This window comes from Ambystoma mexicanum, chromosome 2q (genome assembly GCF_040938575.1).
Source record: "Ambystoma mexicanum isolate Mex_15411 chromosome 2q, UKY_AmexF1_1, whole genome shotgun sequence".
Classification (NCBI taxonomy): domain Eukaryota; kingdom Metazoa; phylum Chordata; class Amphibia; order Caudata; family Ambystomatidae; genus Ambystoma; species Ambystoma mexicanum.
This window is the reverse complement of record NC_090924.1, coordinates 96,158,931-96,176,454: the sequence shown is the minus strand read 5'-3', so window position 1 is coordinate 96,176,454 and position 17,524 is coordinate 96,158,931. Positions and strand designations below refer to the sequence as shown.

At 41.1% G+C, this 17,524-nt stretch overlaps 1 protein-coding gene across 8 annotated transcripts in view; it reads right to left on the bottom strand.

Annotated features, from left to right (window-relative positions):
* LOC138569187 (ankyrin repeat and fibronectin type-III domain-containing protein 1-like) overlaps positions 1 to 17,524 on the bottom strand; it is a 2,784,778-nt gene that overhangs the window by 346,183 nt on the left and 2,421,071 nt on the right. For all 8 annotated transcript variants that reach the window (XR_011303172.1, XM_069646931.1, XM_069646929.1 and 5 more), the window contains one exon: positions 16,722 to 16,929. Coding sequence is in view for 7 of the 8 variants with exons in the window: in XM_069646931.1 (XP_069503032.1) it covers positions 16,722 to 16,929 (208 nt within the window). In the remaining variant the exon portion in view is untranslated. The remainder of the gene's footprint in view (positions 1 to 16,721; positions 16,930 to 17,524) is intronic.

Below are 17,524 nucleotides of genomic sequence, written 5' to 3'. Positions count from 1 at the left end.
AAAGCACCCTCCTGGAATCTTTTTGAGCTAGCTCTATCATGCAGTAACATAAAACTGGGTGGGTGCTACATAGGGCATGCTAGTGTTATTTGCAATGTTTAAAAATTGGTGACAAGGCAGGCAGACAACCATGGCTTTCCCCCTCCCCCCCATCAAGGGGAAGATTTGTGCTATGGAAGGAGTTGTTTCCAGTCACCTGCCAGCTAAATCCAGTGCGAAAAATACAAGTACCAGAATCCTCAGAGCTAATTAACTTGTCACACCTGAAACAGAAATGCAGACCCGCCTGAAAAAACAAAGAAACTCAGCCTGCCTGAAGATGGATGAAGTCATGAAAACGTGCGTTAGGAGGAGAAGCTAAAGACTGGTAACAGAGCGCCTGCCTTCACATCTTTAAATAGTGTTATTTGCAAGCAGTAATCTAAGAGTAAATGGCTTAATTACATGGAAAATGTGTTTCTGCTGAAATAAAAATGTCTTAACCAAACCTGTCTTGAGCCTGATTTATAAGCAATATTTGGCACCTCACATATGCTCCTTGTACTGAAATCATCTTAAAAACAAACATTGACAAAACCTACAGTTTCCTGGCTTGTGTATGGGACCTTTCAAGGTAATTACAAGGTAATTATATACCTAGGTACTCAGACCATTTCTCCAGCTGTTATGGCCAGGAGTACAATTATGGCAGTACCTAGCAAATACCCATGTCATGTCTGGAGGTGGGCAAAATTGCTAAATTCCGTTCCGCCAGCAGTAGAAGCAAAATCTGTCTTATTTTATTCCGCTTCACTGATTTTGCCATTCTGCCACCCCATGTATTGAAAAGAGCAGCTCAACGTTTTTCATGCCGCTGCCTGAACCAAAAAGATTGTGCAAAGTTTATGGTGATGCTGCGTGAACAAAAAAGAGCTCTGAGAAGTTTCTCATGGTGTTGTGCAAAGCTAGCACGGATATAAAAGAGCAGCACAAGGTTTCTCGTGTGACTGTATGAAACTAGCACGGATTGGGGAAAACCAAGCACCGTTTCTCATGTCGTTGCGTGAAAATAGCACAGGTCGAAAACGAACCGCAAAAAGTTTTTCATTTCAATGTGCAAAACTAAGATCTCAAAAGACTTGCACAAAGTTTATCGTGTCGCTGTGCGAACCTAGCACAAATCTAAACTAAGCGTGATGTTTCTGCTGCACAAAACTAGCACAAATCGAAAAAAAAAACCTGTGCAAATGTTACCGTCTTGCTACATGAAACCAACATGGAAATGAAACATCACACTACGCGCAACACTGCACAAAACCGGTCAGAATTTCGGTGGCAGAGGAACCGTAATGCTGATTTTGCAGAACATGTAGAAGCGGAATCCAGTGCAAATTCTGCATATCTTTCTTCACGGGTGAACATGTCACCCACCACTAGTCATGTCTACACAAAAGCCAAAACTGCTGGTTTTGAAAATATATGTTCAAACATGCTATTTCAATGTTTCTCATACAAGTTTCAGCCTGGCTGTCCAATTTTAAAAACAAGGACAATACCTTTTTCAGGGGTATATCACTGATCATGTTTGTGTATTATCAAGAAGTGCCAGTGTCAAAAAGTACAAATGATGACTGTATAGAAGCACGGGAACTGAATCACCACTAGATAGGCCTAAGCCAAAGGTTAACCTGGATGTGCATTGACAAATGAAAGGTTAACATAAAGGAGTGTGAATTAACTTAAGAAGGCTTCACATTTACTTCCCGGCAGTGCCAATGGTTTTACTGGGCAATTTAAAGAAAAGTTACATATCTCAGCAGTCGCCATACACTTCTCTTGGATGCCTCAGCAGGAATTAAATGAGTGCCAAGGCTGGCGAGGTCAGGTTAATCAGCTTGCATTCTGCTAATTTTTAGATTCCTCATGACGCTCAGGAATGGCCAACAGACATTTGCAACATGAATGAAGCCGCAGGATGAAGAAATCAGCAGGAAGGTGGCACAGCTCCATTCTTCCAAGGCAGAGACCGATAAGGCCAACAAAGCCTACTTGGTACAATGCACAATGCATAGAGCTCTCCCGGCCACCAGAATGAAATGTTCCAACTAAAAGAGTTCAAAAAGCAGCGTGCAACATCACACTGACCACATCCCAATTTTGTGACTCCATATCCACCGACTTCACTAACAAGAGACAAGCCCATATGGGTAGAAAGGACAGCACGCTATGAGACCTTGAGAGCTTTCCTAACCAGCAGGATTTGGTGACCATATTCAAGTCCAACAACCCAACAAGATCACTGAATGAACCCGCCAACCCTACATATACAAAAACTAAAACACTACAACTAGGACTTTTTAACCACTTCCACTCACTTCCTAACTCGCTTATCAAAAGAACAAATAAACATTCCAAAAGTCTTCAAATCTGCTTATGTGAATCCACTACTAAACGAAAATACTCTATCACCAACCTGCCCTGCACAATACATCTTTCAAGAGGTTAATTCACATTCAACTACAGGATTGCGTGGAGACCAGCAAAATCATACTCAAGACACAGCATGGATCCAGACCATCAACGGATATGAATTCAACCTTCTCATTGAACTAAGACTCACTAAAGAACTAAAGACCAAGTCTCACTCCGACTCACAAAGAGCCCTCATCCTCTTTAATGTAATGGGCCAAATTCTCAAAGATTTTCAATGAAGAATAACAGAAGTTGACAGTGAGCATTTCAGATTTACAGCTGCCTGGTAATACCTGATCCAGGCAGCTTAAATCTGGAGCTAAACTGTAGATGCATGAGGCATCTCTGAGATGCCCATGCAGAAATCTTTGTAAAACACGTTTGAAAGTGAGCGTCTCAGAGATGCTCCAGGCATCTTCAGATTTCATCCAGTTTTAGATTTTGTGAATCACATTAAGAAAGCAGGAGCAAATCTGAAATGCTCAAGGGAATCAGGCCCTCCAGCTGAAGTTGATACCAATGCATGGCAATTGTAAGAGCGGAATATTTAGTGCTACACTGGATGGTGGCTTTCCTTTCCCACAGGATGGAGAAAACTTACACATCCTATTTCAAATTCCCCCAGCAACATCACCTTTAGGATATCACAAAGTACCAGTCTGATCCCCGTGTTCTTCAACACTGACCTTAACCCAATCATGGAAACTACCAGCATCTCATGGAGCCCCTGCTACAATTATACCAACGATATACAAATGTATGCAAATAAGCAACTGAAAGTCAGCCAGATCCTGGCAACTGTCTCTCACAAATAGATGTATGGATGGCTAGCAGTCAACTGAAACTCAAACCTACCATGACGTCCTCATGATCTGCAGTACTACTACAAAATACTCCAGAGCTACCACAAGGTCAGAGGAAATGCGAGTTGCTCCTCAACTAAACCTGACATTAAAAAACCTAGGATTTCACATGGTTGAGTACCTCACCAATGAACCACAAGTGACATCAGTAGCCTGATGCTGCTACTTTTATCTAAGATTGATCCATCAAATAATGCCACATGTTACATTCCCACACAGAACACCGCCAGTCATAGTACTAGCACTCACCAGTACTGATTCTGCCAACAGCCTTCCCCTAGGCCTCCTGGACAGCCTACTGAACCCTCCACAAAGAGTCCAAAATGTAGTAGCGACAATCATTCTGCGACTGGAAAGATGGGACTATGTCTGCCACTCCACACCTTACACTTGCTCCCAGTCAAATGTAACATCATGGGCAAAACATGTTGCATTGTCCACTGCACCTTCCATGAAAAAGTGCCCATGTTGGAAGGCAGATAGTTACGTCCACCATAGCTACTGCCCCTCCCTAGACTCATGTCACACAGGCGAGAAATGTTACTCGCTATTGCAGCCATACCACCCATATCCCAAGCAGGTACAACAGAAGATGAACACAATCTAAGCTAAAGATGACAAGAATAAATAAATCGACAATGAGACAATACATGTGCATGCATTAGACATTAAGCAAATGTGCACTCAACATGACGGATGGGAACATTAGGTAAGATATGCATTCATACAAGAAGAATATCAACATGGCATACATAAAGACAAAGAATACTAAAATAAGCAATGCATAAGCTGAATGTTAGATGACTGATGCGCAAAAATAGCTCACTATCGTAGAAACGCAAAAATAATGGGAAGCCATCTTTTCTAAAATGGAAGCTGCATCACATTTCTCAGTAAAGACTTCGTGAGAACGTAATATGCTGAAATAACAAAATACAGATCCGTGCAGAGCTTAGAAGGTAGCTAAAAACCTAAGCCAAGATTACCATGAAAAGGGGAGGATAGGAACGTTGTAGTGGAAGTACGAGATAATGATTCCCAAAATGCAAGCCATATATTCTTAAGATTAATTAAGAGGACAACCAGCCTTTGTAAACCAGGTGCAGGACGATCATGAGCCAGAAACTCAATGAAGAATATCTCAAGAGTGTCCCCATTGGTGAAAAAATAACATAAACCTCATATCAATATTAGCTAAAATACTAATAAACGCAGGGTGAAATAATTCCAAACACGGTCCTATGCCACGTGACCCAAAATTGAAGAACACTGTTTATTTATTAGCAATGAACACAGATAAGACACCTGCTTTACTCCCTACTCGTATCCTCGGACACAAGACGCCACACAAGACCAAATACAAAGGTAATCACCCTGGAGCATGGCCTAGAAATAAGGGATGGTATCTTCTTTAATTGAAAGGAAAGCAGTCCGTGGACCTCTCTCCCCCTGCACCTGTTAGTTGCCCAAAGTTGGTTAGTAAGAAGCCAACCAATGGAAGCCCCTGAGGCTAGGCTGCCCAATATTCCTAATGCCAACCAATAGTTTATTGTAGAGGTGTTGTTTTTCTACTGTTATCGATTTAGAGGTGGTCTCAGGAGGAGCCATCAGACAAGTGTAACCCAATCAGAACTCTAACCCCTATAGAATGTATATGTAGCCACTGCTATTATCCAATCCCCATACCCCGTAGGTGATAGTAACTAAGATTATAGTATGATGTCAGTTCTGACTAATATCGAGATTATGAGCTGTTGTTTTTGATAAGCACTTTGAGAGCTACGACAGTTTATGCTTGTATGCTATCCCTGCTTTATGTTGATGACAATAAAGCTGGGTTTTGCATTGCACTTTGTCTATTGCCGTTATTGAGTCCTGTTTGATCTGCTCCAGAACCTCTGTGTAATTCTGGGATGTTCCGGGCTGTTTTAACACCCATAAACCAAAAAAGAAAGAACATCCATAAGCACCTGTCAGGACTCTTCAGTGCAGCAGCGTGTGTCTCCAGTAAATGCCTCACGCTTCAAAAGGAAAGGACACGCTGGGTCAATGTTTTCATACCCAGACTCTGCACCTAGGATAACCATATAATTTTCTGGAAATCCCTAAAAATCTTGCAATTAATCAGAACACAAAAAAGAAAATTATTTTAATATGCTCACTCCAGAGTCCAGATACAATTGAGTTAGTCTACCCCATGCACTATCCTCAAAGGACACAGGACTCCAAGACCTTTCTCAAGCCCAAGGATTGGCCAAAACATGAATATTACGTCAACAAACAGCTAAAGCAAGGACAATGAAGACCTCTTGGCCTGGAAAATATTCTCTATCCAGCATCATCACAGAATCCCTTTCCCACTAGCTTGATCATCATTTCTTCTACCACCTTAGATCTCATCCACAATGCAGGTGAATACGTTCATAAGGAGTGGGGAACGCATCACTCATGATTAGAATCTCTTTGTAAAAATGGGTTCAAACATAAATAGAATGGGGCTACTTGGCAGATTTGATTGTCAGTGTCAACAAACACAGATTTTCTAAATCATGTGGGCCTACAGTGCCCTGCAAGTCTTGGAAACAGGTTAAGGGTAGCCAAACTCAAGTCAAATTATAGCTCTTGCCTCTCTTCCTGTCTCCTTGTTGTGCAGTGCATGTTATTAATGAAATGACCGAAAACTTTGTATTTCACACACAAAATTGTCTAAGATCAGAGCAGGGTTAGACCTGGATGTGTTGTCCACAGTGTGGTACACAATGCACTGGCTGGCGCTGGTAGCTCATCACCTTATTTTTCATGGTACACACATGACTATCAGGAGCTTAAGATCAATCAGCCTTAGAAGCATGGACTTTCGGATTCTGCACCAAGTGATGAGTCTCTAGATGTAACACCTTCAATCTGGGCTACTAAGTGCCAGGGAATACACCCAAGGATGCACGGCAGCGATCACAATCTGTTCACTCGGAAAGAGGTGCTCTGGAAAGACATTCTGGTATATGTTACCCGTCATAAGGATTGATTTGCAATCCAGCCCATGTGTCTGCGGACATATGTACTATGGAAAGAGTTGTGAATGTGAATGTGTTGCATGCATCTGAAGAAAATTATCCAACTATAATAGCAAGTATCTGTGCTGGAAACATCAGTGCATCACTATGAAGACTGTGAACTTTGGCCTATTTTAAACCTGCTTCACTTCCACTTCACCACCTGCCCTATCTTTCCTGATGTACCATTCCTCTTTGGCTCTGAATCCTCCTGTGTCTCTTTCCTGATATGCAATTTCTCTTTGGCTCTGAATCCTCATGTGTCTCTTTCCTGATATACTATTTCTCTTTCGCTTTGAATCCTCCTGTGTCTCTTTCCTGATATACAATTTCTCTTTGGCTTTGAATCCTCCTGTGTCTCTTTTCTGATATACAATTTCTCTTTGGCTCTGAATCCTCCTGTGTCTCTTTCCTGATATACAATTTCTCTTTGGCTTTGAATCCTCCTGTGTCTCTTTTCTGATATACAATTTCTCTTTGGCTCTGAATCCTCCTGTGTCTCTTTCCTGATATACAATTTCACTTTTGCTCTGAATCCTCCTGTGTCTCTTTCCTGATATACAAATTCTCTTTCGCTCTGAATCCTCCTGTGTGGAAGTGAACCATCTATCTCTTCTTCGCATCTCATTACTTTGAAATGCATCGAAAGGGCCAAAGTCTGATTCCATCAAGCATACATGTTGCCTGTAGCTAGAACGCCATTTTGAATTTCTCAGCCTAACCTTTACCCTATATGTACTTTTTCTAGTAAACAACAAGTTCTTAGCTCTCACATGCGATTACCCTTTGACAAAATCACACAATTGACATACTAACACTAAGAATTACTTTCTTGCAAATAATTACTGTTTTGATATTGCATCGAATACTTTAAAACCTGCCATAATATAATAACAAGGCTTTGAGTACAGAGAGCAGCATATCTATATACAATGAAAAGAATATTTTTAAGTGTCAAGTTAGGTCTGATTCAAATGATGGTACAGGAAAAAATAATGCCCGTCCCTGTGACCTGTAATCAACTGATAGAGCCCTGACTCCTCCGTCGGACAAATGGAGGAAACTAATATTGTCATACTATGAATACAAAACAGTCTCACCATCCATTTGATAGGCATGACGTGATACTTGTGGTTGTAGACACGTTGCAGGTGGTTGTGGTTTGGGTTGACTAAGTGCTGGAGATTGCAACCCTGCACCCTCTTCTGCCACCCTGCTCTATGCTGTTCATTTGCCTCAGCTAACCAGCATCACATTCATGCAGGATGTCACCTGTAATGCTGCACACCCTAGAGGCTGTATTCACGAGTGTTGGGCCAATGGTCTGAGCACCTGTGACTGCCGGAACTGCTCCTCTGAGTAGACACCGCAGATAAGGAAAGCGTCCATCTTGTGGATATTTGGGCCTCATTTTTGGACGGCCTTGGACATGACACTTGTGGCACCCATTTTACAATGTGGATAGTATTTGAACAGGCTTTTAAATGCTTTCCTTGACCACAAGTGAATGTGCCTCTGTGTGTATCATGGTCTTTGTTTTTGGGTCTTGACTGCTGCCCTTTGCTCTGCCAGCATTCCCTTGGATTCAGACCTCAGCTTCCCTATATCCTCCCACTTGAACTTTATTTGATTTTGACACTGTTCAGTACTCTGCTTGATTTTGAACTTACTTGGCCACTGTACAGGACCTCTTTCTCTTTCCGGTGATCTGGTCCTATTTCCTCCCCCAACTTTCACCATGCTGCCGTCAAACATAATCTAGTGTCAGTTTTTGAAATCTCACATGATCTGTAGACAGCTGAATTCATGGACCTGAGACGTCCTCATAATGCAAGAGTGAGCTAGAACTAGCCTAGTGCTAGTGTTCAGTTGTTGCACATGATTTCCATCACACAGTGTTGCTTAAATGGGTCAGAGACACACCAACACCATGGGCAGAACATATTTTCAGTTTTGACTCATAGGTGCTCACTTTAGCCCAACATAATGAGGAAATAATATTGGTGTAGATTCTATAGGCAAGATGGCATTGCAGGGTCAGAAAGTTCTCTGCTTAGTGTTGGCTCAGGTGGTGCTGTTAGTTTTGTCAGATAAATGTACATTAAGCAAAACTAATAATTTTGGTTCATAGGAAAGACTTTAGCACAATCATTATTTTAGGCACATATGTAGTAGTTTAGCACCATTATTATTTTAGGATCAAGTTGATGATTTAGCTCCACCATTAACATTGACTCATCTGGTGATTTAGACCCGTTATTATTTTTGCCTCAAAGTGTGCATATTATCACCACCATTATTTTCGTCTGCATAAGTGGCCTTTAGTATCACCATCACTTCTGGCTCATAGGTGATGCAATAGCACCACCATTGGTTCTGGCTCATATGCCACTCTTGAGCTCCGCTATTAGGTGTAGCCAGGGTGGCACTTTAGTGTTAATATTAGGTGTGGCTCATAAGCGACTCATTAGGATAAACATTTAATTTGGCTCATGGACAACACTGCAATAGGGTAATGGTAGGCTCAAATCTGTCCTTTTAGCTACACTTTATTTTTTTTCACAGGTGGTGCTTTAGTGGGATTATTAGTTTTGGATATTTGAAGCTTTCAATTTAAAATTAGCTTTTGCTTATATGTTGTGCCCCAGAGCCACATATAGATGCTTTAGAACCAACATTGCATATTGCTCATGTGTGCTACTTTAGCACCACCATTAGTTTTGATATGACACTTTAGTTTCACTAATAATATTTGTTGCAATGCCATTTTAGCACCACCATTGGTTTTGGTTCCACAGTTTATTTTGGAACATTGAGAATGCATTATTTTGGCTTGCAGAGGGTGCATCTGCACTGCCGTTAGTCTTTGTTTTATGCTACCCATTAACTCCTAACTTCAGAGCCACCACTAGTTTTGGCTAGTTTAAGCATGTATGTAGTCCTTTCACATCAATAGATAAACCCTAGGATTTCTTTAAAGATATATGTTAGGTGACATGCAACAGATAGTGTGCACTCAAAGGCACCGGAGAGGTAGTTGGGGTAGGAGAGTGCAGGGATGCTTACAGAGAATTGTGGATTCAAGTGCTATTCCCTTGGGTAAATTGAAAACATGGAGGTTGCTTCTGTTTAGAGCGAGTGAGGGGTATTACTCAAAACAGTTTGTTTTGTGTCAGATTTCCACACCTTCCTCGCTACCATGATAAAAAAGGGTGCATCTGCGAGATACGAATAATCACCTACACAAACAAGAGACATTTTTCAACAAAGTAAAAGAGAACTCCAGAAACTGGAATCATTTCTAAGGCCCTTTTAGTCTGTTGTGTGCAGAAACTAGGTTGACATGCAGAGAACTACACTGCAGAAATTAGAACGTTGCCACATGTAAGTGCTGAGGTGCAAGTATCTGGACTGTGATTTTGCAACTTTGAAGCTTAAAAAGAACTTGATTTCTCTGCATGCTTCTATATGTCTGATGCGCTGTGCTGAGAAAATACATCTGTAATTTTAAAATGTGCTTCTTTCTTTCCAATGGTAAAGTCAAATAAAAAATGTCAAGTGAGAAATAATGCATTGATAAATGGGGAAAGAAAACACCATTTGAAGTTCCATTACTTTGAATAATCCTGTATTGTGTTCATCTTGAAACTATGTTGATTACAGGAGCTTTGGGTTTTTGCTTGGAGTACTAAACCCCCACGATAGAAATGTGACATAAAACCCAGATTATGAGACACAGATTTGTCCACAGTAAAAAAACCTGCCTAATATTGTTCAAACTAGATTTCCGAGATATGCTCACGAGATGTTTGTTCGACTGGAAATTATGAGTAGTTCCAGCTCATATTTAACAGTAGTATGAAAAGGAGTTTATAATCTACCACCAATGAATGTGTAATTTATTTAACATGCATTTCTTGTCAAGCTGTGCATTTGTTGCATTTCAATCTAAAAATATTGTGGATTAACATCTATAATGTGAAAGCAGAAGATTATTGGAACCTGAGACAAATTGTGAATTGTAGATGAAAAAACATGCATTTAGCAGATTCGTAGTTAACCTATAATTATAAAATTATGAAAACCATCAAAAATTAATGTCTCCAAAAATATACATCTCACAGAATTGTGTAGCATCTCTAATTGATTTGTAGATAATAATGATCTTTATTTTATTAAACTAACACATTCAAATCAAAAGTTATATTACATAAATGAAATGCCACTCCATAACATGAGTAGTAATGTAACTGCCACCTTTTTCAAGCTTGAAGGCGATGGTGGTAACCCCATCCGGACAGAATCAAGACAAAGAGGGAATGGCCCCCACCATTTAGTCACATAATATGGGGACGCATTTTGATGCTAAAATATCTTGCACACAGGTTAACAGGATATTATCACCATTAGTTTGGAATTGCTGGAAGTCAATGGCTGACTGGGGGAGAAAAGACACCAATTGAAAGGGGTGGTTTTCAATAGAGGCTCCAGAAGGATGTCCCTATTCAGAAGGAGATGACGAATCTGGCCACAGCATCTAAAAAGGATCTTGCTGAAATTGAGAGGGCCCTGGCTGATTTCTAAAAATACAAAGCCACATTTAAAATGTAAGTTCTGATCCCCATTTAAATATAGATTTCCCTGGAAGTTCTGCCCATGATAAATCACAAGAATAGGGATTAATGGGGCAAAAGGGGGTGCTTGTTTTAGCAGTTAAATGGGGCCATGTAAGACAAAAAGTCACTGTTTTCTATATTTGAAAGTACTACTGAGATTTCATGCTCAACAAAACCAAGAGCATTTTGTAATGTGTGTCGGTGCAAATCTATCATCACTTTGTCAAATTTAAATGCAGTTTTGTTCAGAAAAATTAAGTGCCATTTCAAATAGAATCTATGTGTTCTGCCAGCATGGTCAGTAATTCGGACCATAAAGTCATCATGAAAACCTATTGCCTGATAGAGATTTGTTTATAATTACTACAGGTGAGAGACTAGTCAATAAATAGATACTTGCATAACAGAAAGCAGCTGTGAGAATTCATTGTATTAACAGAAAATAATGCAAAGTGTAAAGCCCATGCAATCCTTTATCCTGAAATACACAGACAGATCTATGTATAATGTGAAAGGGAAAGGGAGTTTTTTATTATTGTAGGTATTAACGGAGAACATTACATCTCCAACACAAAACCAGTAGAAAGGAAGCCTAATAAATAAAGGTAGATCAAATGTGCACTCATATTTTCAGAAAATGTGTATTTATCTACTTATTAATATGTAACATGCTAAGGACCCATAGACAGTAAGGCGAATATAAAAAAGAGACAGGAAAAACAAACATAAATAACAGCTGGAGAAACACTCCAGAGCCGAAGGCAAATTCATAAACCAGAAACTGAAACTGGCAGACAGAAGGAGTTAGGGACAGGCCATGAAAGTAGTATTAGCAAATCCAGCAACAACTTATTTGAAGAAGTGAGTCTAAATTACCTTCTTAAAGAGAGGAATGTATTGTATTTCTCTCAGTTCTAATGGAAGCCTATTCCAGAGATCATGAGCCGTTGAATCAAAGGCCAGTCAACCAGCTCTTTCAAGTTTGACTGGAGGCATGGTCAACAAATTGGTGTTTCTGGAGGGTGATATCTGAGCACAGGATTTAAAGGCCAGCCTAGACTTCAGATAGGACAGACTTTTCTGATCCAGGCATTTATGGCAAAGAGTAAGAACTCTAAAGGCAAAATGCTCCTTCACTGACAACCACTGTAGAGTTCAATGAGCTTCTGTAACATGATCCCTACATTTGATTTGGTTCACTAGTCTAACCATGCTATTTTGTAGTGTCTACAGCTTAGTTGTATTGCCTTGCGTTGTGCTGTGCAGAATGCTTCCGCAGTACTCAATCTTTCCTCCAACAATGGCATGGGCCAGGCAAGCACAATTCTCCTTGGACAGGAAAGGGTGAAAACGGCACAACAGTTAAAAAAAATATGAGGTGGTTGGGACAACATTGTTTGTGTAGGTTTTCATCGTAAGAGAGGCATCACGATAAACTCCCAACATTTTAAACTTTGTTGCCACTGGAATGACACAACCTGCAATGGTAAACACGATAAAGTCAGCAGAGAATGTTGCTACTCCTTGTTGGGTGCCAACAATAAGCAGCTCCATTTTGGAGTTATTCAACAACAATCCATGGAAAGCCATCTTAGTTTGGACGGTATTACAAAATCTTGTTAATATTGTCCAAATCCTGTTTATAATTCCTTGTAAAATCCAGAATAAATCTGGATGTCATCAGTTTAGTTAGTATATAGCACACCAAAATCATCAAGAGTATCATAATTAGGTTTTGTCAAAACATTATATCAGGTGGGGGGAAGGCAAGACCCTTGAGGTACACCAAAGACCAAGTTAACAGGAGCGGCTGCTGCAGATTCGCTAAACACTCTTGCAGTACATTCAGACAGAAAAGAGAGAACCCAGGCCATGGCCTCAGGGGAACAATGTGCAGTCTATCTACCAATATGTTATATTCTACCAGATAAACGCTGCAGGAAAATCCAAAAGCATAAGCACAGCAACCCCACCCATAATCTGGAGCATGTTAGACTTGAGGTCAAATAGGGCTATCTCTGTCCCATGTGTAGCCCTAAAGCCTGAATGCCTGAGACCAAGTAAATTGTACTCCTACAAGTAAAGCTGTATTTGTAGGTATGCTACTCAATCGATAATCTTTAGTGGGAAAGGTACATTAGTTATCAGCCGGCAGTTAAAGGAAACATTCATAAACTTGGTGATCACAGAAATCAGAGTGGGTACACACTCCTTCACAATGACAGCTGGGCAGGAATCTCCTTTGCACACAGCTAGCTGCAACCTCCTGTGCCATAACATTAGAGAATTTAAATAATATAAAGACAGCCAGAGGGTTATTCCAGCAACTGGGCAGTGGTGAGAAAGTAGCATGTTTTTGAAAAATGGTTCGCTCGACAGTTTGAACCTTATTTATTAAGGTGTCCTGTATAGCAGCACACCAGGCTTCACCCTTACTGATGGTGCACATGTGTAGATAGAAAGTTACACAGTCATGTTCAGAGAACATCACACACACAGGTTCTGAAGCCCCTGCACCACACTGATGGTATTAACAGTGATCTGATATTGTAAATGCTGGGTGTCAGTGGGGAAGGTAATAACAGTATGTTGATGCTTTTGATAATGTGACCTTGCATATTAGCCGAAGTTGCTTTTGTGCAGCTAAAGATTTTGTGAGATGGCTTACATAGATAATTCAGCGGATAGCAGGCACATATACACTATACAAAATGCCACTTGACAAGATAGCCCTCCCTCCTCCGAAAGCAAGGTCCTGATGGTCCGAGGAACTGTCCACGGTAATTACAGACAACCAATGGGCACGCATGTGTACTCACACCAGAAGTGTTTGCCTTAACCTTTGGTTTAAATGTATGCAATTTTAAATTCTGCACTGTCTTTATTACATCCCTGACAGACTCTCCAAGATGCCCCCCCCCCCGCTTCCCACAGAGCACTACTGTCCCCCCAGGTGCGGTGACACAGCAGCAGATCACCTACATATGTTTTGGGGATGCCCACATTTGGAACCCTTTTGGACTAGAATCTTAGAAGTGGTGTCGGCGTATCAGGCATCCAGTTGGAGAAACACCAGTTGGGAGACCTATTTGGTGTGTGGCCCTCCACATTGAGTTGAGATATCAGGGCCTTTGTCAATGTGGGATGCATGATAGCCAAAAGGGATATACTCCTCAAGTGGAAAACCAAGACTCCCCCTAGAGAGACTGAATGGCTTAGAGCGCTGACTTGGACCCAAGAGAACGACGATCAGTATACCCATACCCGTACCCTTCCAGCCACGGCCAGCCCCCGAGATATCTGGAGTGACTTTCACTCCTACCTGGCCCGTATAGACATGAGCGAATGAAAACACTGACATACGATCCCCCAGTAGCGCAGTAGCGCTCTTGTTTGCATTTACCCTACCCATATGTGTTTATTGTATGCATAGTTGCCAAGAACAATATAGATGTGTCTGTTGAATGTATGGACGCCAATACTATTAGTGTACACCGTCAATGCAGAAACGATGTCTTCTCCTCTGCTGTACCTGTATGTGCCAACTAAGTAAATAAAGTGAAAAAAAAAAGATTTTGTGAGAAATGTATTGCCAAGCAAAATATGTGTATTTCGAATCTCTAGTATTATTTATAGCTAACTATATACATTAATACATTGGCTATGGAAAGGAATGCTTGTTTGACAAACATAGTGATATTCATGCAGTCAGGTAACATTTCGCTTTGCTGACCAATTGTTTATGAGTATTGAGCACTGTGGTGACTTCCCTAGCATACAGACGGAGAGTAGACTTGTTTGGATTTTACGTCCTTTGAATACATTCGTGTTAGTGTACAAGTCCCTGTTTATTGACAGAATTCTGAGGTGGGACTGTATGAGCAGGGGACATTATATCAGTTACGCCACAATAATGAGACCCTATAATTTAACTCAAAACAATATCTTTACATGCTGCACTCCTCTAATATGTTAATGTTCCTTCTGCAATGCAGGTCATTTACCCTGTCTCCCTTACCAGTACTTGGAAGTACCCTTTTCCCATCAAAGCATTTCAGTATAGCAAAAACAAAAACCATTCACTTTGCTGATGCATGTTTTTTTCAATGCTCATTAGGACAGAATCAACTTCAAACTTCTCTAGAAAGTCCTGTAGGGGGGACAAAAGTAAACGAATGGGGTTGATGGCTGGAAGGTTCAGAATTAATCTTAACATCTAGCAGTGCTCTGGTCAACCATCCACACCGTTGCTCTTTCACCTGCCAGCCACTTACAATGCCCAATGAGGCCAAAAAAACGTAGCTGGGGTGCTTGTGGTCTCGTGCAGGAGGGATGCGACCTAGCAATTCGGGCTGGATTTTCCCTTTGGGGATGGAACCAAGCCTGAATTGCATATGGTCTTTCCGCTTTCTGTAATGGCTTGGCAGGTGAAGAATGATGGTCTGGAGGGTTGCCCAGAGCAATGCCAGAGGTTAAGATTAATTCAAAACCCTCCACCCATCACATCTTTTGGTTGCTTTAGTCACCCCGAGTGAGACAGGTAGGCCCAGTCGTGGGTCCCGTGCCTGCTGTGCCTAGAGACCCAAACTACACCTCACAATGACACCCTATAAGGCTGAAACATGTCTGCTTGTGTTCCCGTGCAGGACGGATGTGACCTAGCAGTGTGAACTGTACTGCCCCTTTGGTGCTGGAACCAACCCTGATTTGCATATGGTCTTTCCCCTTTATGTAATGGCATTTCAGGTGAATAACTGTGGTCTGGAGGGCTTTCCAAAGCAATGCCAGAGGTCCAAATCAAATCAAAACCTTCTAGTCATCACCTTGTTTTTTGCTTTAGTCATCCCGAGTCGGTTGGGTATACCAGATGTGCTTCACGTGCCTGCTCGGCCTATAGACCGAAGCAACATCTCATTGATGCTGCCCAATGAGGCCAACACATATTAGGAGGTTGCTTGTGGTCTCCTGCAGGAGGGATGTGTCCTGGCAGTTTGAACTGGACTGCCCTTTTGGGGATGGGACCAAGCCTGATGTGCGTATGGTCTTTCCCCTTTCTATAATGGATTGCCAGGTGAAGAACCATGGTCTGGAGGGGTGCCCCCACGGAATGCCAGAGGTTCAGATTAATTCAAAATAAATATACCTGTTATAACTACATCCAATTCCCAGAAACCACGCAGATGGATTTATTTCATGTATCGATTATTGTAGATAGTTGGCTGCGTGTTGGCTTATGTTGCAGGTAACCGTGGAATGTAGTGTTCTGAACAATATGCAGACTATAAGAACTATGTTATGAGATACACTGGTCCTTATAATCCACACAATGTTCAATGAAAACAACACGTGCATATTTCAGGGGTTTTATTGGCTGTTATTATTATATAATTCAGTGGTACTCAAAGGACGAAAGATACTATCCAGCTTGCTGGAATTTCGACTTTGTGAAGAGGGGCACCCACTCGTCTAGCTGAAATGGTGGTACTCATTGAATTACTACATATAAAAAAAAAACATTAACAATATGACTGCCGAAAATGGACTTTTAGTTAGAGAGATTCGATTTCCGTTCTACAGTGCAATGCATCTTTTCACATACAATTACAATTTTTCAACAAATGTAAGCAAGCAAACAGATATTTAATTGTTTTAAGAAACACAAAGCATTCCCATCACAATGAGTTAATTATATGGTGAGAGGGTAGTGCTGCTGGATGTCAATGTCATGCTACACTCACAGTGTGGACTTTCCTTGGCACCGGACTGCAGGAGTGTCCTGGCAATGGGTGCATTATTCGTCATGATGGCAATGTCGAGTGGTAGAAGGCCCTCGCTATTGGGGGTGTTGAGGTCCAGCTCTTCCGCGCTGTACTGTCTCAGCAGCTCCTGCACCCGATCCAGGTCCTGCATCTCCACAGCTTCAAAGAGAGCTGCGTTTCCCTGAAACTGTAGTAATGATACAAACAGAGACAGTGATTAGCCTATAGTTGATTCACTGAACTACATGCATCTCAATTAAGAGTATACAACTGGAAATATATTAAGCAGACGGCAAAATGGGGGGTGAACTGCTCAAGACTTCGATCAATACAAAGACAAAGCTTCCGGAACAATTGGTCTACCTCCAAAGGTTACCTGAATATAATGCTAGGGTTGCAAGGAAGGAACAATCACTATTAAAGCAACTAAATGAAACGAATACATAATCTAATAACGAATGTAAGGTGCTCAGAAACTTCATACGAATGATTGAACATGTATTAGCTAATTATATCATAGGTTTGACTAAAAACACAACGATGGACAATGGAGAGAAATGAACAAAAGCAGTTTAAAAATATAAAAATCAAGGTCATTAACAGTCCATGAAAGGACAGGAAATCTCCAAGGCTGTTTCTCAAAACAAAATAAACTTACAAACAAAAAAACTGAACTCCTTATGGAAAGAAAGTTTGAACAATTCTGTTTGTAAGCTGAAGGGTCTCAAGGCACACCATTCTTTCTTAACAGCGGATGGATTTGCTGAGATAACTCGGCACAG